Source organism: Abramis brama (assembly GCF_963993115.1).
Source record: "Abramis brama genome assembly, chromosome: 25".
In the NCBI taxonomy this organism is placed as follows: Eukaryota; Metazoa; Chordata; class Actinopteri; order Cypriniformes; family Leuciscidae; genus Abramis; species Abramis brama.
In genome coordinates, this window is record NC_139987.1 from 23,547,730 (window position 1) to 23,571,514 (window position 23,785).

The 23,785-nt window shown below is 36.3% G+C and overlaps 1 protein-coding gene across 1 annotated transcript in view; it reads right to left on the reverse strand.

Moving 5' to 3' along the window:
* Nucleotides 1–1,502: 1,502 nt before the first annotated feature.
* The window catches only part of edil3b (EGF-like repeats and discoidin I-like domains 3b), a 28,239-nt gene continuing 5,956 nt past the window's right edge, over nucleotides 1,503–23,785 (reverse strand). The window contains exons 5-11 of the mRNA XM_084105378.1: nucleotides 17,150–17,263; nucleotides 14,323–14,504; nucleotides 11,042–11,197; nucleotides 9,881–10,025; nucleotides 9,614–9,798; nucleotides 5,515–5,670; nucleotides 1,503–3,235 (exon numbers count right to left, since the gene is read on the reverse strand). Of these exons, the coding sequence (XP_083961504.1) occupies nucleotides 3,086–3,235; nucleotides 5,515–5,670; nucleotides 9,614–9,798; nucleotides 9,881–10,025; nucleotides 11,042–11,197; nucleotides 14,323–14,504; nucleotides 17,150–17,263 (1,088 nt within the window). The 3' untranslated portion in view covers nucleotides 1,503–3,085. The remainder of the gene's footprint in view (nucleotides 3,236–5,514; nucleotides 5,671–9,613; nucleotides 9,799–9,880; nucleotides 10,026–11,041; nucleotides 11,198–14,322; nucleotides 14,505–17,149; nucleotides 17,264–23,785) is intronic.

Genomic DNA, 23,785 nt, shown 5'->3' on the forward strand with positions numbered 1-23,785 from the left:
TAAAACCCAACTTGTTTGTAATCCAAATATTCTTATTTCTAGACTAGGAAAATCCAGCTAAATCAGGTGGTAGCTGGTTTACATGGCTTCAAATTGGTCCAAGCTGCACTGTAAAAAGTGTTCAGTTCACTTACTTAAAGGGGTCATATAATGCCATTTTTGTACAAGTTATTATGATTCTTTAGGGTCTAAATGAAAAGTTTGTAATACACTTTAATTGAAAATTCTCATTAGTATTGTAAGAAAACACTCATTTTACCTGGTCAAAAACAGCTCTGTTTTCAGCACGCCATTTAAGTGCATGTGTCTTTAAATGATAATGACCTTTGCTCACCCCGCCCCTCTGTTCTGTGCACAGTTTGTAATAACATAATAACCATAACGCGTTGTTCATTATAAACTTGGGATTATGAATTATATTGAGAACGTTGTACATAGAAAACATGCCTCAACTTTTAGCATAGCTTAGCATAGATCATTGAATCGGACAGGACCATTAGCATCTCTCTCAAAAAAATGACCAAAGAGTTTCGATATTTTTCCTATTTAAAACTTGACTCTTCTGTAGTTACATCGTGTACTAAGACCGACGGAAAATGTAAAGTTGCGATTTTCTAGGCTGATATGGCTAGGAACTATACTCTCATTCCTGTGTAATAATCAAGAAACTTTGCTGCCATACCATGGGTCCAGCAGGCGTAATGATATGACGCAGCGCCTGAAAATAGGCTAGGACTGTACACGATGTAACTACAGAAGAGTCAACTTTTAAATAGGAAAAATATCGAAACTCTTTGGTCATTTTTTTGAGAGAGATGCTAATGATCTTGTCCGATTCAATGATCTATGCTAAGCTATGCTAAAAGTGGTACCGCCAGACCCGGAGTTCGGCTGAATGGATTCGAAAACGGTAAAACTCAACTGTTTAACTCTGGGGTAGTTGTAAAATGAGCCTATTTCCAAAAAAAGTGGAGTATCCCTTTAATTGAAAAAATTAAGTTATGTGAACTTGACAATTCCACATTACTTATTTTTTTCAATTAAGCATCGTGTTTATTTACTTAATCATTTTAAGGCAACAGGTTTACAAATATTTTTTAAGTTAAGTCAACTGATCACTTTTTACAGTGTGGTTTATATGGTAAGTAAGGTGGACTAGAAGCAGGTGGACCTGATTTCAACCTGGTAGACCACTTTGGACCAGCATAAAAAACACCTGTCAGGTTCCAAAAGTGGTTTGGTCATCCTAAGCTGATATGGATATGTCAACATGTCAACATACAAAGTCTTTGAAAAATCTGATGTGTGTTACAGAATATACTCCAATCCTCACCAAATAGCTTTCCTGTGCAATACTGTATTTTATGAAAGTGATTGTGTGTTCAAGGTCAGGCTGTGTGTGTTTATTGAAGTATGCAAAGTGAAAACATCAGCAAAAACGGAATACTAAACGTCCTTATACATATTCAGACTCAGTGGACATAAAACTGTAGCTCTGCAGAAACGGTCTCACAGTTTGATTTTTATTTTTAAAATGACCATTACCAGTTCAGTAATACTATATTACATTATAATCAGTTCAGTAACTGTTCAGTGAATACGGCGATGAAGAAATAGAAAGCTAGTATAGATATACTTATAACAAACTGCTCTTGCTGTATACTGTATCATATTTACACATTTTTAAAAACACTACAAAAGAAATGAATAAAGGAACAATTGTATGCTTGCTACAAGTCGACATGAAACGCAGCCTGCAACCCATTTCACTTTTATATTGTGAAACATGATATTCGACGGTACAAAAATTATTTTTTCCCCCTCCAAGGAACTAATTTAATTTTGATTTCATGGATACTTGACTTTGAATATATATGAAATACTGAATGCTATATTGTGTTGAAATAATTCTGCCTGTAGCTGTGTGCAGGAAGAGTGGGGTAAGATGTGTCGCCCATTTATTCTAGCAAACTGTGCATGCTTTTTGTAGAAAAGTGATAAGCAGTAAAAATATTTTTGGGCTGGGTTATGAAAATGCAAATTATGTGCAGCCAGCAACATATAGACTTTAGAAAGGGATTATGCATTAGTAAATATATTCACATTTTACCAATTATTCAGTGTCACAGGTTACCCCTAAAACACGGGCAAGTTGTGTCATTGAACCACTGTGGCTATTAGACACTTCTCATTTCAGTCGACATCCTGAAATATGATGATAAATATTAAGGTACAGTCACATTAGTTAAATTTCAGCAGAAAATTACAGGAAAAAAAAGGTCCATTGTCTATTGTCAATCTATTGTCAATGGTGTAGCGATGCTTGAAGCACAGCTCACAGTCATTTCAAACACAGCAGCTTTCTATTGGTCAAAACAGCGAATCTGTGTGAGAAAATATTTTTCCGGCACAGAATAAAAAAATAAAAAAGGTAACTGCGACTTTTTATCTCACAATTTTTTTATATTTTTTTAAAGTTTATATCTTATTCATTAGAAAAAAAGTCAGAATAGTAGCATATAAACTTGCAATCGCGAGAAAAAGTCAGAATTGTGAGAAAAAACATGCGAGAAAGAAGTCCAAATTTGTGAGATAGTCGCATGGACCTTTTTAATCTTTTAATTCCCTTGTGTTTGTGTCAAATAAATCTTAATAAGCGGCACAGTTTACCCCACTCTCCCCTACTTATCATTCTTTTATTTTGCTTTTACTGAATATTAATAAATTATAAACGACACCATTCAGTAGTTAATATACATAAATTCATGAGAACGTTAACAACAGTTCTCAGAACCTCCTTCTAATTTTCATAAATCATAAACTCGAAGTGCTATTCTAGCAGGTGACCTTTGACCTGAGTGGATTCAATTGACCTATTTCAGCTGTTTATACTCTGAAATAAAAGTAGTCAGTTGTACGATGACAGTAACATTTAAAAAGCGTTGTGATTTTTTTTTTTTTTTTGAGAAAAAAAATCCATTCAGAGTCATCACAATCATCATCGACTCATTAACATCCTTGAAAGATCACCATTAGAAATGTTTAAAGTTATTTTTACACAGTCCGTCAGAAATGCGGTGAACTTTCACTGTTCCTCTGGACACCCCAGAAGCTCCGCCCTCATAGTGATGCGTCCGTACCACGACCACGGAAGAATCCGGATGAATCGGGCGTAGATCGGCGGATCGATCACATTCTTTCTGTGCGTTTCATTGTCAAAGTTTCCTTGGAAGATCTGCCAATGACACAGAAGGACAAAGAATGATTGCTGAATCAGTTGAAAGCAAGTTCTGATTTCATTTTAAAAAGTGCACAATAATGTGGTGGTAAAATAGGCCATAAAAGCAAACGTTCGGCTTTCATACACCCTTAACCTGCGCTCTTTTAATAGCACTCGTTAAAGGACGTCGTTCACAGATTAGTCCTCGGAGAGAAACTATTCCAGTAGACCGTCTCTTATCAGCGCTGTCAGAATAGATTACCCAGCCAACACCACTAACAACCCCCAACCATGACCTTACAGTGTGTGTGTGTGTGTATTCAGAGGACAAAAACTCTGTCTCTGTGTATTCACAGGGAAGGAAGAGGGTTATGATGAGAAAAGATCACAAAAGATCTTAAAAATGAATCTTGTAAATGAATCTATTACTCAACCTCATGAATAAACCTGTGTGAAGGTATTAAGTATGCAGGGGCATTGTCTAATCAGGTGTGAACTACTAAATATGCATGATCGTTTACGCCCCATCCGCATATTGCCTTTCCAAACTAAAAGTGTTTCACAAAACTAAAATCAATGTATCGTTTTATGTGAATGATTAGGCAGGATGATTTTCACATAATTTTGAAGAAAAAACTCTAGGCGACGACATCCATTAGTCAAAAGTCTTATTGACACATATTTATTTTGTGTTTTGTGGCCTTATTTCAGAAACTTTCATTTTTAGTTTTTTCAATAACCATGCATAAACATTATTCTCTCAAAAATGAAAACATGTACATACATGTGGCTCACATATTATGGTAGTCCTGTTTGTGCTAAATAGAGTGTAATTTTTTTTTTGCCATTGATATGTTTATAAGCAACTGAAAAAAGCACAAATGTCAGGGCATGTCAGAACATCTCAAGGACCCCAAAAACACCCCAGACCTCTGAGGGTTAATTCCGGGGAACATACAATTTTGAAAAATGTGCTAGTGATTCATTTGCATCATCATTCGGAAGTCATTTGTTAAAATGATTTAGTAATAAATAACATTATTGGCCTAAACTACCATTCAAAAGTTTAGAGTTGGCAAGATTTTTCAAAAGAAGTCTCTTACAGGATGCTCACCATGCTGCATTTATCTGATCAAAAATACAGGAAAAACTGAAATATTGTGAAATATTTATTAATTTAAAAGACCTGGTTGCTATTTTCATGTAATTTTAAAATGTAATTTATTCCTGTGATTCAAAGCTGAATTTTCAGCATCATTACTCCAGTCATCAGTGTCACATGATCCTTCAGAAATCATTCTAATATGATGATTTGATGCTCAAGAAACATTTCATATTATTATTATCAATGTTGAAAACAGTTGTGCTGCTTAATATTTAGTGGAAACAGTGATACATTTTTAGTCAGAATTCATAGATGAATAGAATGTTCCAAAGAACAGCATTTATTTTAAATAGAAATCTTGTGTAAAATTATAAATCTCCTTACTTTTGATCAATTTAATGCATCCTTGCTGAAAAAAGTTTTTTTTTTTTTAATCTTAATGACCTCATACTTTTGAATGGTAGTGTGCTTATATATTATTACTGTATGTATAAAAGTCTTTTTTGTGTTTATTTAATTACAAACGCTGGAAAACATACTATGATTATTTCTAGACTTTCACTGCATTTTAGTTCTTATATTAAACAATCTACCCGGCAACAGTGGCTGTTAGAAAATAATATAGTTATATATTGAATATAGCCAAAAATCTAAACATATTTCATTTTAATATTAATATTTAATAATTCTGATTATATTTAGTTTAAAAATAAGAAATAAATAATCAATCAATCAGTGCACTCAGAACACCTTAGCAATCACATAGCAACACTGGCATCAGTTAAGTTATATTTGTCTAATGAACGTTAAATAGAAACAACTGTCTCTCTCTTCTCCACAGAATGACTCCTGCTGGAGTTTTGTGTCTGACAAAAGCTTGAAAAAGCTGAAAAAAAGTCCTGTCAGCTGCAGCCGCTCCGGACGGGAAGCATGGAGGTGATTCTTCAGCTGGAGGTGAGAGATTGTCATAAAAATGCTGAGAGCTTTAGAATTTCTCAAGGCTAATGCCAAAGTCATGTCCTTCACTGAGTTTGTGTGAGAGGCTCCATCTATTCCTTACAAACAGCTGAGGGAGTTTTATAAAAGACATTCAATTCTCATAAAATGTATTTCGAATAGCATCAAATACCAAAAATGAAACGTAGGGGTTCGTTCACATTCTCTGTTGAACATATAGCAAGTGTCCTACCTTATCCTTCTGTTGCTTCTCATCCTGATATATGAGCCATCTCTCTCCATCATTACTGAATGCCAATTTAAAGGAACCAACGAATTGCACATGCCCGAAATCTTTGGCTCCCTGGGTGATAATTCCTGTGATTTTGGTTGTAATCAGCAAATCCATCTGGTGATAATGAGAGAGAGAGAGAGAGAGAGAAAGAGAGAGACATACAGTTTCTACATACAATATATCACTTAAGAAGCACATTTTACGGTAAAAAAATGTTGTTCGTAGAAAATTTTATTTTCTTTCATCAGCATACACAGCTAAATTTGAATGGCAGTCGATGGAGAAAATGGTGTAGTGAGCTCAAAGGTAGATTTCAGCAACAATAAAATAAAATGATGAAAAGGGGAACGTAAAATAGCAGGAGTAGCTGCGCAAAAATAGAAACGGGGCATCCAAATGAAGGTGCGTCGGGCTCTTGCAATGTAGACACGTCTAAAAGTGTCGTTGTAAAGTAGGTTATACCTCTGCAAATGACTAGAAAGGTGTCTGAAGTTAAAACAAATCTCACAACTGCTTTGGTAGGACTCTCTCTCAGCCTGTTATCTGTTTTAAACAGCCCTTCACGGGATGATTGACGTCAGAGTTTCCCCTCGGATGACCGGTGTAAATCAGCGCCACTGACACCACAGGAACATCTTCAGGCCGCTGGGTTTTTGTAAGTCTATTACTTTAGAGGTATTACAGGGTTTCAGGGCTGCTGTAATGAACTGTTCTGAAGCTTCTTGTTTTCGCTAAAACAGCCAGACCTGATTAATGAACTTGGCTTTTATTAAAATAAGCCGTGCCTCATAAAGGTGAAGATGATGATGCCCAAAGGCCTGAAACTACAGTGTGCTTCTCTCGAAATCCATCAAACGCACCTCTGGATGGTTAGGGTTGAACTGAATTGGCCACACCCACAGGGCGTGTTTATGTAAATACACATGTATTTAAAACATAAAAAAATACCTAATTTAGACCATTTATACCTGATCGTTTAGGTCAAATAACTTTATACTAAGATTAATTATAATAAAATAATTCAAATTATTTAAGTCTCTACATTTTGCAGACTAATGTATTTTTCTCAGCTGAAGAACTTAATTCACTGTGAAAATAAGTTATGCAACCATCAAAGCAGAATTTAAATAAAAGCACCATATTCTTTTTAAATCTCTATAAAATAATGACATAACAATTCTCATGATTCAGTATTAATATATAATGAAATAAGTTAAGACATTTGTACTTATTTCATTATATTGAATACATTCATTTATATTTTATTTATTCTTTTTATTTTAAAATAATATTTTTATTAGTTTTTACAGTTAAAATTAGTTTAGAGAAATATCTCTATTCAGATGAGAAAAAAACATATTAAAATAAATTATAAATGAAAATGTAAATATAATGAAATAAGTTCAAATGTACTTATAAGTACAACGAGTAAGTACTTATTTCATTATATTTAATAAATTCACATCACAGACGACACTTTTCAATATTTTATTTGATTTATTTTAAAATAGAATTTCTATTCTTAATTGTTTTTACAGTATTGAAATTAGTTTAGAGAAATATCTACTCAGTCATATTAAATATATAAATGTTTAAATAAATATTAAACTTGCTATTTTAATAATTATTAATATAATTTAATATTTCTGGAAATACCTCATATGATAAGATATCATATTCATATTAAACAATATGTAGGCATATTATTAAAATATACAGCTGTTATATGAATAAGCTATTCTGTTTCCTACATACTGAACGGGACACAACTGCGTAGTCAGTTTCTCTCTCTCTCTCTCTCTCTCTCTCTCTCTCTCTCTCTCTCTCTCTCTCTCTCTCTCTCTCCTATTAATTTTTCATGAGGACTGAGGTTCTGCTTTCTGACCTGGCCTGACGTGAGCGGCATTCATAGCAGCTCTGCAATCTCAGAGGAATGTTTGAGCGGCTGGGCTGTGCTCGGCTCTGCAAGCGTGCCGGTGTCATATAATATATACATTAGGCTGTTCTCTCGGATCCAATTTCCCAATCTCAGTTCAATGGATGCAGACTCAGCCATTTAAAAACATCACGGCCCTCCGTTCTGAGACCGAGCTCAGATTTACGGTTCACCGATAACGATAACAGTCTACCGGTTTAGCTAGATTAGTGATGTTGGTTGTACAGTAGCTGACCTCAAACTGACCTGTGTCTACATGGAAGATTATGGACGAAATGAAAGATTATCCTGCAGAATTTTGATTGCATGAGGATGAATATGTTTATATGGCATGGGAAATTTTGGCTAAAATCATTTAAATTAGATTGATGCCACATCCTACCACCCACCATGTGTCAAATTCAGCCCACTTGGATTTCTAAATGATCCCATCGGCTGAAATAACTTGTGATATGGTATCCTATTTGGTGCCTCCTTAGAAATCCTGAAATCACCACATAAATATTCTCTGGTTGTCTTAAAAATAATATATTGTATAGCTTGCTGATCTATTTAGTTTTAATGAGCAAAATCTATATTTTTTCACTTTTGATCAATTTAATGTGTCCTTGCTGAATAAAAGTATTAATTTCTTCCAAAAAAATTTTTTTTTACTGACCCTAAACTTTTGAACAGTAGATATATACAGTATACACTCACCAGACACCAGGTACACCTGTTCAACTGTTCTTTGGCGCAAATATCTAATCAGCCAATCACATGGCAGCAACTCAAAGCATTTAGACATGTAGACATGATCAAGACGTTCTGCTGAAGTTCAAGCTGAGCATCAGAATGGGGAAGAAATGTGATTTAAGTGACTTTGAACATGGCATGGTTGTTGGTGTCAGACGGGCTGGTCTGAGTATTTCAGAAACTGCTGATCCACTGGGATTTTCACACACATCCATCTCTAGGGTTTACAGAAAAAAAGAAAATATGCAGTGAGCGGCAGTTCTGTGGGAGAAAATGCCTTGTTGATGCCAGAGGTCAGAGGAGAACGGCCAGACTGGTTCAGCTGATATAAAGACAACAGTAACTCAAATAAGCTCTCGTTACAACCGAGGTGCAGAAGAGCATCTCTGAACACACAACATGTCAAACCTTGAAGCAGAAGAGCATCTCTGAACACACAACACGTCAAACCTTGAAGCAGAAGAGCATCTCTGAACACACAACACGTCAAACCTTGAAGCAGAAGAGCATCTCTGAACACACAGCACATCAAACCTTGAAGCAGAAGAGCATCTCTGAACACACAGCACGTCAAACCTTGAAGCAGAAGAGCATCTCTGAACACACAGCACGTCAAACCTTGAAGCAGAAGAGCTCCAGCAGCAGAAGACACACACCGGTGACACTCCTGTCAGCTGAGAACTGGAGACTGAAGCTACAATTCACACAGACTCACCAAAACTGGACAATAGAAGATTGTCTATTGAGTCTGATGAGTCTGGATTTCTGCTGGGTCGTTCAGATGGTCGGGTCAGAATTTGGCGTAAACAACATGAAAGCATGGATCATCCTCTCTTGTATCAGTGGTTCAGGCCACTGGTGCTGTAATGGTGTGGGGAATATTTTCTTGGCACACTTTGGGCCTCTTAGTACCAATTGAGCATTATTTAAACGCCACAGCCGACCTGAGTATTGTTGCTGACCATGTCCATCCCTTCATGACCACAGATGGTGTACCATCTTCTGATGGCTACTTCCAGCTGGATAACGCTCCATGTCACAAAGCTCAAATCATCTCAAACTGGTTTCTTGGACATGACAATGAATTCACTGAACTCAAATGGCCTCTACAGTCATCAGATCTCAATCCAATAAAGCAGCTTTGGGATGTGCTGGAACAGGAGATTCGCATCATAGATCTGCAGCAACTGCATGATGCTATCATGTCAATATGGACCAAAATCTCTTCCAGCACCTTGTTGAATCTATGCCACGAAGAATTAGGGCAGTTTTGAAGGAAAAAGGGGGTCCAACCGGGTACTAGCAAGGTGTACCTAATAAAGTGGCTGGTGAGTGCACAGTACATACAGTAATAGTGTAATACAGTATGAAAGTCTAAAGTCTGACCTGCAGCCACTGTGATTGGTCGTTATGGGCTGATGTCCACGCGTTGACCTTGCCCTGTTTGTCCAGTCTGGCCTTGGAGGGTTCCCAGGAGAACATGTCCATGTTAAGGGTCTGAAACACACTGGAGGAGGTTATTTGATAGTCCTGGATGTGTCCGGTTTTCATCCCCATGGGCTCTGAGCATCCTGAAAAACAATTGCAAGAGTGAACATAATTCTCATGACTCATGACTGTCGAACACTACGCCCATAGTGTCAAAACACAGACCTGTGAGCTCACAGCCCAGGAGCTCCATTCGCAGTGTGCAGTGTTTCCTGCAGACTTGTGGGTAAATGCGGATATACTGCGCTTCAATCGGCGGGCTGAAGGAGTTGGCAGAGGGGGCGTTGTTATCGGTATTTCCTGTGAACATCTGCATTAAAATAACAAAACTATTAATAGCAAAAATAATCATGGTCAAATATTCATGTACAATAATGCTAAATCATATAATAAGTTTCATGTTTCTCATATCACACTGCACTGTTTTTAACCCACATACACTTCTGTTCAAAAGTTCAGGGTCAGTAAGATTAAAAAAAATAAAAAAAAATAATAATAATAGAAATTAATACTTACATTCTGCAAGGATGTAATAAATTGATCAAAAGTGACAGTAAGTAAAAGATTTCCATTTAAATACCAAATAAATGCTGTTCTTTTGAAATTTCTATTAATCAAAGAATCCGTAAACAAATGAGCCACGGTTTCCAACTATTAAGCAGCGCAACTGTTTTCAACATTGATAATAATAAGAAATATTTTTTGAGCGGAAAATTAAGCATATTAAAATGATTTCTGAAGGATCATGTGACACTGAAAGCTGCAGTAATGATGCTGAAAATTCATCTTTGCACCGAAGAAGTACATTTTAAAATGTATATAAATAGAAAACAGTCACTTTAAATTGTAATAATATTTCAAAATATTACTTATTTCAAAAATATTATTAATATAATATTACTTAATATATAAATAGCCTTGGTGAGCATAAGAGACTTCTTTCATTAAAAACCTTTTTTTTTCTTACTGACCCCAAAATGTTAAACAAAAGTGTATTTTAATTATTTAATATGATATTATAATTTTAATTATATAATTTAAAGTCAAATCAATATGTACTTTTATTTATTTATCATTATCATAAAAGCCATAATTCATATATAGCTGGCCTAAATTATGATAAATGTTACATTGAAGGGATAAAATAGTTTTCAGGCAGATTTGTTGCAGATATATTAAATCAGAGGAGTCTGACTGATAAAAATAAAAACTGGAAATAGGGCCGAGTCGGCAGGAGAAGTTCTTAAGCGGACAGTTTCTTAATTTAAAAAAATCCCCCTAGGGCTCTCTCATCTCGTCTGGAACGAACGGCGCGCCCCGTCTTACCATGTCCTCATCTGTGTCCTTGACTTTAAACATGCTCCAGGCCTTCCCGTCTTCGCTGTACGCCACTTTATATGATTTCACATACTCGGGGCTTCCGATTCGCTTAGCACCCTGTGTTATCAGTCCGGTCACCCTCATCCTGCGCTGTAGATTTATCTGTTAGGGGACAGCACAAAATCGATGGCCTCCGCTTACAAGATGAACGAGTGAAGCCTCGTGGGCTGTGGAGTAATAATTTGTCCCTATCAGAAATTGCTGTGGTAGAGAAAATAATGGCTATGTATCTGGAGAGGGGCTGTGTGGAAGTTAGCTATGAAAGTTTGCACTGTAAAAAGCAAATAAATCTGATTTAAATTGTAAATAGAGTTCAACAGTCAAGTTCTGGAAGTAAAAAACGCCACTTATTTTTTTCCATAAGAAAATGTTTTTTTATACTTATAAACAGCGCCTAAAATTAACACTCGCCAACCGCCAAATGCAAGTAGAAATCAGCGTATATGAAACCGTGTCAATCACCAGTCGTCTGGTAACATGTTTATGAATTGAAATAATGCAATGTTGTGAGAATATAACGTTAACGACGCTCGGGACAGTTGACGGGCCAGTGCTGCATCGTCACGAAAGTTTAAGCCTTGCCAATTTAAATATCCAAGGCGAAAAAGGGAACTCAATTTGTTACTCAATATCTCTTTCGCGTCTTCTCGCCTTTGAAAGGACAAATTCACATGAAGTATCCTAGTAAACATAGTTGTTATGTCTTAAGTGAATGTAAATAGTTGAGAAAGAAAACGCATGTGTGTACAGTATCAGTATATAGGACCCGTGCAGGTCTAAGTGACATCAGCCTAATAGTCCTGCAGATGTCAGTGTCATTAATGGAAATCAACAACAAAAGACAAAGAGAAAATCACTTACTGCCCTTGTCTGAATAACTTTTTTAACTTTAATAAGGATTGGTCTATGTTTAATTTATATATTTTTACAACAACCATGTTATTTTATATTTGTTTACTTTATTCCATTTCTGAACCTGAAAATTCACTGGTGTCATTACAGCCTGTTTTTGCAAAAACACTTGGCCGGTAAAAAATATTTACGGCTGGTAACCGTAACCATTTACCCTGGTAATCCAGAGTTCTCGCGAGAGCACAAGTTGAATTTGCTCAGCGAGTTACTCTGGTGTCTAGTAATGATGCTCATTAAATATGCCCTTGTATCCGAGCTGCACCAATCACATCGGGTTATCTGATATAGGCGGGCCAGAGGCGAGCTAAACATGACGACAGCGCTGTGACGTCGAAATCATTAGTAAACATTGCAAGATGGCTATGGATGAACACCAGTTGTTTGAAACGGCTTTGGCCGCTACAATGAACAAGTTAGACTTGGCTTTTTATCTAAAAGAGGAACAGAAGACGGCGCTCGAATCGTTCCTTTGCAAGAAGGACGTTTTTGCTGTTTTGCCGACCGGATATACGGTAAGAGTCTAATCTACGAGTTAGCTCCGCTGGTAGCTAAGCGTATGGGGTTTATTGTTGTGATTGGTCGTAGTGTTATCCAATTGCGTGCAGTGAGATTTTCAAATGCATGCTTGGTGCCGTCCCTCGAGCTGGCCGATTTTCATTAGTCGACACCAGACCATTAATCTTTCAGATTTAGGTCTGGATTTCCAGGCTAGTAACCATTGGCAGGTGTGGAAAGAAGTTAGTTTTAGGCCCTGCTTGTAAACCTTACAAGACAGACCTGTTGGGAGGTTGTTAATTATTAATAAGTGGTGAAAAACTACATTACCCATGATGCTGTACAGAAAATTCCTTTAATCAGAGAGTAGTTGCGAGCAAATCACCCCAAAAGAACTGCCCAGTCCCAATGAAGCGCCACTACTCCAGACGGCATATTTTGCAACAAATTTAAAATATATAGATATTATCATCAACTTTAAGTGAATAGTTTTTTACACCATAGTTTTTAATTCAATTATGTAATTTGCAATGCTTCATGGGATTGTAGTTCTTTCCATCAGGAAAGTCGTTAAGTCCGACTAAATTGAAAAAATGCTTCCGGAACCAACACCGCTGAAACTTCCCACTGGCGGGAACTAATGAACTCCGATAGTGGCTGTTAATTACTAAAATTGGTGACAGTTTACAATAAGGTTTCATTAGTTAACATTAGTTAGCTACATTAGTTAACATGAACTAATAATGAACTGCACTTCTACAGCATTTATTTATCTTTGTTAATGTTATTTTCAAAAATTTACTACAATATTAAAATCAAAAGTTGTATTTGCTAACATTAGTTAATGCACTGTGAACTAACATGAACAAACAATGAACAGCTGGATTTTTATTAACTAACGTTAACAAAGAGTATCAAATCCAGTAACAAATGTATTGCTCATGGTTAGTTCATGTTAGTTAATACATTAACAAATGAGATCTTAAAAAAAGTTTGTATTTTAAAATAAATGTATTTTATTTATTATTAATGTTTATATACAGTTTTATTTTAAACATTTGTTTTTGCTTTAGTAGAATGACATGTAAAGGCCAATTATTTCATTTTGAAAACAAAGTCTTTACATCACACATTTTTATTTGGGGTCTAGTTGTTTGAAAACCCATTCTGGGTTGGATCACCACTTGATGTCCAATATAAAATGTGGGTCCTGATGCAAAAACCAACTCTGGTGCAGCAATGAGAACATCTTAGGACTAGACAAACAGGTAATGTGGTTTTCCTGCAACAAATTGAGGTCTTATTTAAAAGCATATTGGCATCAAAGCCTTCTTTAATCTTGAGAGCACAAAAATTGAGTCAGGCTGACAAAGGACGCCAAACAGAACAAGGCCAGGGACGCTGGTGTTGAGTGGGCATAGCTGGTGGCAATGTGTGGTTACCACTTAAGTCATTACTGTGGCTGTGAACACCCACAATGTCCTTTCTGTGTGTCTCCTAATGAAATCGTGCCTTTAGAGGTCCTAAAATCTCTAATGTAATTTGCCTCCAAATATAAACTAATTACTGTGGGGTGTTTATGGTGTGCTGGATGGTGGGTATACAGATTTGAAGTTATATTAAGTTAGTTGTTAGCTAGTGTTTTTGCTAAGGCAGGCACCACTATTACTATTGCTAAAGTTTTGCTCGTGAATTGATATTCAGTTATTAAAAAAAGTATGAGATGAGACTTGAATGTGTCCTGTATAAATAAATTAATAGTCTATGGTGACGTTAGATTGGCAGATTTTCATTTAATGAAGTCAATGTGGCAGGATTACCTGAATCCACGGATATCGGTCGCCCTCGGCTGCGCTCCAGGCATTGACGAGGCCCTTCTTGTTGAGTCGGGCGAAGTACGGAAACCACTTCTGCAGGCCGAACAGAGCTCGATGTGTGGAGGAAGCTGTTACCTGCTGGTTGGAAATGATCCCTCCTTCCATTCCTAAAGGTCCAGAACATTCTGAGAGAATAAACATAGAAAAGAGGTGATCACATATAACATATTCTCATCTTAAAATATTCAGTTGTTTCCTTCTCATAGACATTTAACTGGATTTTGCTTAACCCTCTGGTGCTGTTCAGTCATATTCAGTTTTTTCCCAAAATGTTATACTTCATTGGAATGGTACAAAACTTGGTAAAGGTTTTGGCACTTGCGTGAACACACAAAAAAATCATGGACATGGTTTAATTGTCCTGAAGAAAATAGTCGCACTTGTATTGTTTGCGGTCAAAAATGACCGCATTGGAAATGAATGGGAGACGAATTTCACCTATTGGAGAAGTTTGGTACTACGCCCAAACAAAGTCTTACTGAAAACTAATTTGTTTGTTTAGATTTATGGCTTTGATTTTCCTCACAGTTTTAGAGTAAAACGTGTTTTGGAAAATATATATTTCATATACAAATTTTAATTTTATTTTTGTGCATTTTTTCATAACAATAGCTAAATGTAAAATTGTTGTAAAACTTTTTTCAAGTTTACTTTTTAAAACTTTTTTCACAATAATCTCTTTAAAAAGAGAAAAAAACATAAGTCTGTGCTCCAAAGCATTCAATATTTATGGCAGTTTAAAGTGGAAATTTAATTTTCAGGTCTATGCTCAAAAACTGAATGAACGACTCTTCCTTCTTACTGAATTAAATGCATACAGCGCCAAATTAGTATAGTTTGATTTAAGAACGGATGACTCATATGAGTCCATTGTTTTTAGTTAATCAACAGCATACCACTCGAACAGTGAAGTACGATTCCTGCAAAAATGACTCTTGTGAGCTGGTTCTTGTTAGTGAATACAAAAAATACACGTACAGCTTACAACCTACTGTTTTGTTAAGGTAAAGTTAAAGATACACAGGAGTTTTGTCAGTTAAAATAAATTAATGAAATATGTTGTTCAGTATATAGGCTATATAGCTAAGTCGTGCTATTATTGAGATCTACTTTTCCTACTTTTTTTTCTAATTTTCCATTTAAATTTTATTTTTATTTAAAGTTTTAGTATTTTCTGGGTAATTTTTATTCATGTCTTTTTATAGTAAAAAAAAAAAAAAAACTTATTTCAGTTTTAGTTTTATTATTCAAGTTAAACCATGAAAACTAGCTGAAATTAACTTTATTTTACAGTGTCCTTGTTACATAGGTTACATGTACTTACCATAGTAATAAGAGTAAATTATGCATAATTACATGCAATTAACCCTCAACCAAATCCTAATCCTACCCTAACCCTATATTAAGTACATGTTGTTAATTATTATTACTCAGTACTTAAATATATAATTACACTGTAACAATGACACCTTAAAATAAAGTGTAACCAAGTTTTATATATATATATTTAATTTTATTTCAGTTAAAGTTCATTTTATTTGAAGTAACGAAAATGTATTTTTAATGTTTTAGTTAACTCTAATAACCCTGGCTAAGACCAATAATTAGATTGCATTTATGCCACCTCTATTTAAAAATATATTTAAAAAGTCTGAAAACTTAACTTATGTGAGAATTGATTTTAATCGAATTATTATCAAAATTATCTTATTTGGAAAAGTCTCCTGAACTATTAATAGAAAATGTTTTTTTTTTCTTTAAGAATAAATATAATAAGGGAAGATTAAGCAATTCAAAGGAATACCACAAACGCAGAGTTCTTTGGTCTCAAATGCTAATATCATAATATCATTCTCGCAGGTTCCCGCCACAGGCTCCGTGTCGGCCTCTGAAATGCCATCTTTCTCCGTTTTGTCCTCAAAAACATCTGTCAGCCCTGAGCTTTTGGAGGCAGCGTCCTTGGATTCATCGATGGATGTTGTGTCCTTGCTCTCACACACAGAGATGCTGTTTTCACTCTCGAAGCCTAAGATGTCCTCCCCAGGGTCATTGCTGTCATCGTTTCGTCCACCTGCGGAGATGGCCCTCGCTCGCTGGGATATTAACGGAGTACTTGAACCACTTAATGATCCACCCGCCGACTGGGGAGATTCGAAAAGGAGCCGTAGGCTGTTCAGACTTGCCCGAAGGGAGTTTTGCCTGCTGTGCTTGGACAGCATGATCGCAAACCAAACCTTATCAAGGGATGTAACTTTATATACGCTCCTCTGAGAGCTGTGTAAGTAAGAGTGCATGACTTTAATCTTCAGCTAATTCTTTAATGCATTCGTAGAAGTGTTAAGCTACAGTTGGGGAAAATCTTGTTTTGAGTCAGCACAAAACATACCAACAAATAAGTCATGGTTATGTAAGTGTCGGTATTCTCTTGAGTCCTAGAGCGTACGGTGAGTTATGAGGCGTTTCTGGCATGCTCAGGCGCACAAACGTCTAGGAAATGTTGCATGGACAAAAATAAGCAAAACAGAATCAGTTCCCCGCCGGAATTCATTGAAATGACAGAATGATTTCATGAGCAATGTGATACCCTACTCTGTCAATGTCATATTGGCCTCATTCACTCAGATTCTCCTAAAAACGTGGTTGAAGGGAGATGGCTCTCATCCCCAATTTGACACAGAATCTAGTTTTAGTTTTCTCCTCAAGAGATGATAACAAATATTTATGCACATGGGTTTAATTAAATGAGGTGATGAAGTCGATTCTCACTTACTGTACTGACAGTTCCGCCCCATGTATTCGCCGGGACATTGACAGGTGTAGTTCGCTCGCAGGTCTGTGCAGCTGCCTCCATTTTTGCAGGGATTTTTCTCGCACTCGTTAACATCTGAAAAGACATGCAGACATCCACAGACACCTCAGGAAATGATCAAAAGCGACAACTTGAAAAATGTTATATCATATATCATGCTGCGCCGTGTTATCGATCAGGCAGAACAATCCTTCCATCCACCTTAGATAATTTTTCAAATTGCTTATCTGATCTGTCTCAGCTGCTCAGTGAACCCAAACAAACAGATGAACTAGAGGAATTAACTAGCACTATGAGCACCATTCTCTCTGGAACATTGGATATTGTTGCACCCATTAGATTAAAAAAGGTCAGAGAGAAAAGTAAAGCACCATGGTACAACAATACTGCGCATGTTCTAAAGAGAGAAACCCGTAATTTAGAGCGTAAATGGAAACAAACTAATTTAGATGTCTTTAGAATCGCATGGAAAGACAGTATGTCACGTTATAAAAAGGCCCTTAAAGCGGCCAGGGCTGAGCACCTCCGCAAACTAATAGAAAACAACCAAAACAATCCTAGGTTTTTATTTAGCACCGTGGCTAGACTAACAAATAAACAGATGTCACCTGAACAAAATATTCCGTTACAGTTTAGTAGTAATGATTTCATGAAGTTCTTCACTGAGAAAATAGAAAACATCAGAACCACAATTGTAAACGTTCAATCCTCAATCGCGCCTTATAATTCAGCCTCAATTATCACCCCACAAGAACAATTACAGTGCTTTACAACTATAGAACAAAAAGAGTTAAATAAACTTATCATTTCATCTAAAACAACAACATGTTTATTAGATCCTATACCAACTAAACTACTGAAAGAAGTGTTACCTATAGTGGAAGAGCCTCTCCTCAATATTATTAACTCATCTTTATCTTTAGGTCATGTTCCAAGAACATTTAAACTGGCAGTTATAAAACCTCTCATTAAGAAACCACAATTAGACCCGCATAATCTAGCAAATTATAGACCCATTTCAAATCTTCCTTTTATATCTAAAATACTAGAAAAAGTGGTGTCCGCTCAACTGGGCTCTTTCTTGCAAGAAAATGACATCTATGAAAAGTTTCAGTCTGGATTCAGACCGCACCATAGCACTGAAACTGCGCTCGTTAAAATTACAAATGACTTACTTTTAGCATCTGACCAAGGCTGTATCTCAATACTAGTTTTACTTGATCTTAGTGCTGCGTTCGATACTATAGATCACACAATACTCTTAGATCGACTACAAAATTATACTGGTGTTCAAGGACAAGCATTAAGTTGGTTCAGATCATACTTATCTGACCGCTACCATTTTGTCTATTTAAATGGAGAAAAATCGATCATAACTCCAGTAAACTATGGAGTGCCGCAGGGATCTGTGTTAGGCCCTCTGTTATTCTCAATATATATGCTGCCACTTGGAAATATTATAAGGAAACATGGAATTAGTTTCCATTGTTATGCTGATGACACTCAAATCTATATTTCATCACAGCCAGATGAAAACGCTAAATTATCCAATTTGACAGAGTGTGTTAAAGATATAAAAGATTGGATGACGCACAATTTTCTTTTATTAAATCCAGACAAGACAGATGTACTAATCATCGGTTTAAAAAACCGCCCACAAAACCTCTCACACTACAACTTTAACATAGTAGGATGTCCTGTTACTTTATCCTCTACAGTAAAAGACCTGGGTGTTATACTAGACTGCAACCTGTCTTTTGAAAATCATATTTCATATGTTACAAGAACAGCCTTTTTCCACCTTAGAAACATTGCTAAGCTACGTAACATGCTATCAGTTTCAGATGCAGAAAAATTAGTTCATGCATTCATGACCTCGAGACTAGATTACTGTAATGCTTTATTAGCCGGTTGTCCTGCATCCTCAATAAACAAGCTACAGTTAGTCCAAAATGCCGCCGCTAGAGTTCTTACTAGATCAAGAAAATATGATCATATAACACCAATATTATCATCACTACATTGGTTACCTATAAAGTTCTGTATTAATTAAAAGGTATTGCTACTGACTTATAAAGCCCTAAAGCTCCAGTCTATTTAACGGATCTTCTATCGCCCTATAATCCATCGCGCTCTTTAAGTTTACTAAATTCGAGGCTTTTGGTCATACCTAGGATATCCAGATCCACCAAAGGAGGGAGAGCATTTTCACATTTAGCTCCAAAACTCTGGAATAGTCTTCCTGATACTGTTCGTTGCTCAGACTCGCTCTCCCAGTTTAAAACTAGATTAAAGACGCATCTTTTCAGCCAGGCATTCATATAATACTTTTAATCTTACAGTTAAATCCAACCTCTAGTTCATAAACGCCAGAGGAGAACTGGCCCCCGACTGAGCCTGGGTTCTCCCAAGGTTTTTTTTTCTCCATTAGGTCACCTGATGGAGTTTTTCGGTTCCTTGCCACTGTTGCCTTTGGCTTGCTCAGTTGGGGATATTTGGGATATTTAATTTAATTAATCAATCAACAATACTATTGATCAGCATTACCAAATGTGGACATTTTCCACTAGAAACAAGCATTGATGTATTATTTTAATTTAATACTGTGAAGCTGCTTTGATACAATCTGTATTGTGAAAAGCGCTATATAAATAAACTTGACTTGACTTGACATGTTGACATCCAAAATGTCAAATATTGTTTCTAGTGGTGTAACAATATATCGTGTCACAATATATTGTAATACAAAAATGTAGTTACAATAGTGACAATATTGTGTAAAGTTTTCAGAGTTTTAGTGTCAGTACAACATTAAACTACTATACAGTATATAATGCTGAATATAATGTATAATAATGCAATGGGGGAATATTTGATAATGCCAAATGTCTTATGTTACCAGTAAAAAGTGGCCTACATTATTTTAAATATACTGTATATAGTATACAGAGTGCAAGCATATTCATCTAAAATAATTCTGTATTTTCAGCTTCAGAATCATGAATATTTTTATTCTGGTGTCACTATTGTCCTGTGCATTGGGTTACCAGCACCAAGTCTATTCATTTACACCCACAATGTAATACCAAATTTAATCAACAGTAATTTTTTTGTTAACCTTTTACCAAATGTGTTGGAGTATCGCGATAATATCATATCGTGAGTTCAGTATCGTGATATGTATCGAATCGTGACATGGGGTATCGTTACACCCCTAATTGTTTCTCATTATGTGTTGGTTTGCCACAGCGATGAAAAATCTCTCTCATCATACTGATTTACATCAAAACTTGCTAAAATAAACTAAATACAGAGAGGGAAATATTATTGCTTAAATGTTGTCCATAGGAGACTTTGACACTGAAGTATCTACTTTTTCTCATGTCAAGCTTAAGCAGATTTTAGGGAACATAAGATTGTATTTGCAAGAAATTCGCTAAAACGTAAAATAGTTACGAATTGCCACGAAAGTTCGCATGATGTTAATTGAGAAGAGAAGCTCATGTTGTCGTATGTTAGACTCGTATGCTGCACTGACCTCTGGCTTTGATTTTTAAGCAGAATGAAAGGAACTCAAGAGACTCGTTACAGACAGCATGACGCGGGGTCATCTGAGCAGAAATTCAGGGATCTGCAAGGTGAAGCAAGGCTCAACTGTGTCAGGTATCTGACAGAGATAAAGCACACCTTTGGGTTTTCCACAGCAGAAGAACACAGGAGGGCAACAACCAAATCCACAGCTTAAACAGCGTCACAGAACAACCTCAAGAACAAACGTGGGGTTTAAGGATCTGATGTTAGATTGCACTGATGGGGTGGTGTCAGAGTAAAAAGAAAAGCTAAAGGAATAGGACTTTTAAAATCTCAGTGCAATTTCAAAACTCTACGTTTACATTTTTAGAAGAATATGTGAGTGGGTTGGAAGGTTTCCAGCACTTTGCTGCAAAGGTTTTCAGGGTAGTATGTTGCTATGCGGTTGCTATTCTAGCCTAAATCAGTCTGATATTCTGGTCTCTAAATATGCCTCAATTCCCCTCTCAGTGTAAGTCTACAGGATTTTTTTTTGTTCACGTTATCAGAAAGTAGAGCAATAGTAGTAATATAGTAATGTAGTAGTAATGGCGACACAATCACCCCACAGATGTAGTTCAGTTTAGTACTGAAAATCGTGTAGTATCTTGTTGCATTTTAGGTGCACTTAAAGACGTTTCATGCACCCCCAACACACACACACACACACACACACACACACACACACACACACACTCCCTCGCTCTACTTTACTTGCTTGCATTAATCAGGCTGTTTTTGATACTGCACATTTAAGCACTACAATGTAAATCTCCTCTGTTGTGATATGCTAACCTGTAGTTCTCACTGTTCTCACCTGGGTGCAGTGATGAATATGCATTGATATGTAAATGTAGGTGGTCATATGTCACTGTGCTCATACTGTACTTGTGATGATGACCATTAAGGGCCAGATTTACTAAACAGGTCAAAATTAGCATGCAGCCGATGGGAGTGGAAATTTCTGTGGGTGATCTACTGACAAATTCAATTTCATCTCAGGCGCACAATCAGTTATGCCTTTTTTGGGTTGTAAGTACTGGTGCAAATACCACTACCACAAACCTTAGTAAATCACCTTGCATGATTCATTTAAATACTCTCCACCCATACATTTTGCCTCTGAAAGGGAAACTCCTACAAATGCATATGCAATGAGGTCAGCCGCAAACATAATTGTCCATGCTTTTTCAGCGCTAATTTCTCATTGTGTGTCTTTAGTAAATCCTAACAGTAGTTTTTCATTTCTAAAGAGGGTTTGCGTTGGCACAAGCTGTTAGTAAATCTGGCCTTTAGAATTTAGTTTTGCATTGTGAACATTAGAATATGTCACATACACACAACCGTTCAAAAGTTTAGTTGTTAAAAGTAAACTGATAGACCTATAATGTAACACAATATTTACATTTCAAATAAAAGCTGTACCTTTTAACTTTCAGGGTTTCCACAAAAATATTAAGCATTAAATATTTTCAACATTGATAAATATCAGAAATGTATCTTGAGCAGCAAATCAGCATATTAGAATTATTTCTGAAGGATCATGTGACACTGAAGACTGAATTAATTACATATACATAAACATATTTATTCATATATATATATATATATTTTTTTAATTATTTCATTTTATTTAAAATTATTTTTAATATTTTTTTCAAGTAATTGTGGTAATTCATTGAACTCTTATTTCAAAAAAGAAAGAAATTTGTTTCCATTATATGACCCCCAACACAAAGCATTGTTTTGTTTTTTTGGCACATTCATAGTGGGGAACGTCCATTGGCATTCAGCCTTTATACAAGTCATGTGCATCCAAGCACCGCTGTCAGTTGCGATAGAACAAACTCGGATTCCTGATTGGAGGGATTCCCTCCGTGGGGCCAAAGTCCAGGCAGTCAAGCAAGTAAATTGGTGTGAGGAGCAGAGGGGGGTTGGTCAGCTGTCACGCTGGATTTGTGGTACTGTACGCTACTTCCATAGGAAAACACAGAGCCTCTGACCTAATAAATGTCATTTTGAGATGCCCAAGTTCCTTTTGGTTGCCTCTTCTCCTGATCAGAGCTTGTGCCATTGTTGAACACATGCTGATTTCAGAACTCCATTTCTTAAGAAATGCATGCAAATTCATTGCGCTCAATTGTGCCAAGGCAACTAGGTTAATGAAGTCAGTGGTGCTTCACACAGAATAAACAGTAAGTCAGAACCAGCGTCAGATCCTGGCATAGCCGACACAGATGAGGATGGCAGCACTCCCCGAGGTGGCATGCACTTCACTTCTTTATGGCTCCTCTACAACAGTTTCACAGGATTGCACCAGTTCTCCTGTGAATCTCTTATTGAAAATGAATTGTGATCTAGCAGGTAACTTTTCCCCTGCGCTATACTCCGCTATACACACATTTTAGGCTTAATATTAAGAAATGTGCATTGTGCAATAGACTCCAAATAAAGTTTAATTATAATATTTAGTAAGTAAGTCTCAAGCGATATGTCAGTAAATATGATAATGGATTTGTAGTATACTTAATGTGAAATAAATGTACTTTAAATACATTTTTGAAAAGGTTTTTTCCACTATAGGGCAAGCTTTGCGTTATAATAGGCTAATGGTCTAAGCACCGGATGTCATTTATGTGTAGTGACATCCATGGTTTTTTATACATGTCACACTCAGCTAAAAATCCTGTATGAGGCCAATGCTGTGAAGTCTAGTTATAATGGAAAAAAAACTGAGCAGGTCATGGGGACTGGGGCAGATAATGAATCTGAATGTCATTCTCCAAAAAGAGTTTTCTAAGGCCGTTGCTCAGTCTGTTTTTCGCCCAGCCTCCAGCTGCTAACCATGCCTCAGTGTCTTATCTTTCTCCGCTGTACTTTCACTCTGGCATTAATTATAGACTAGGCTCAGAAGTCAATTCAGGAGAAAGTGCAAATTAAGGTCACTGATGCACATGTGCGATGCGTATTAGGCTGTATAGAACAGAGCACAATATTCCTTCTCCTAATCCATGAAAAATGCAGGAG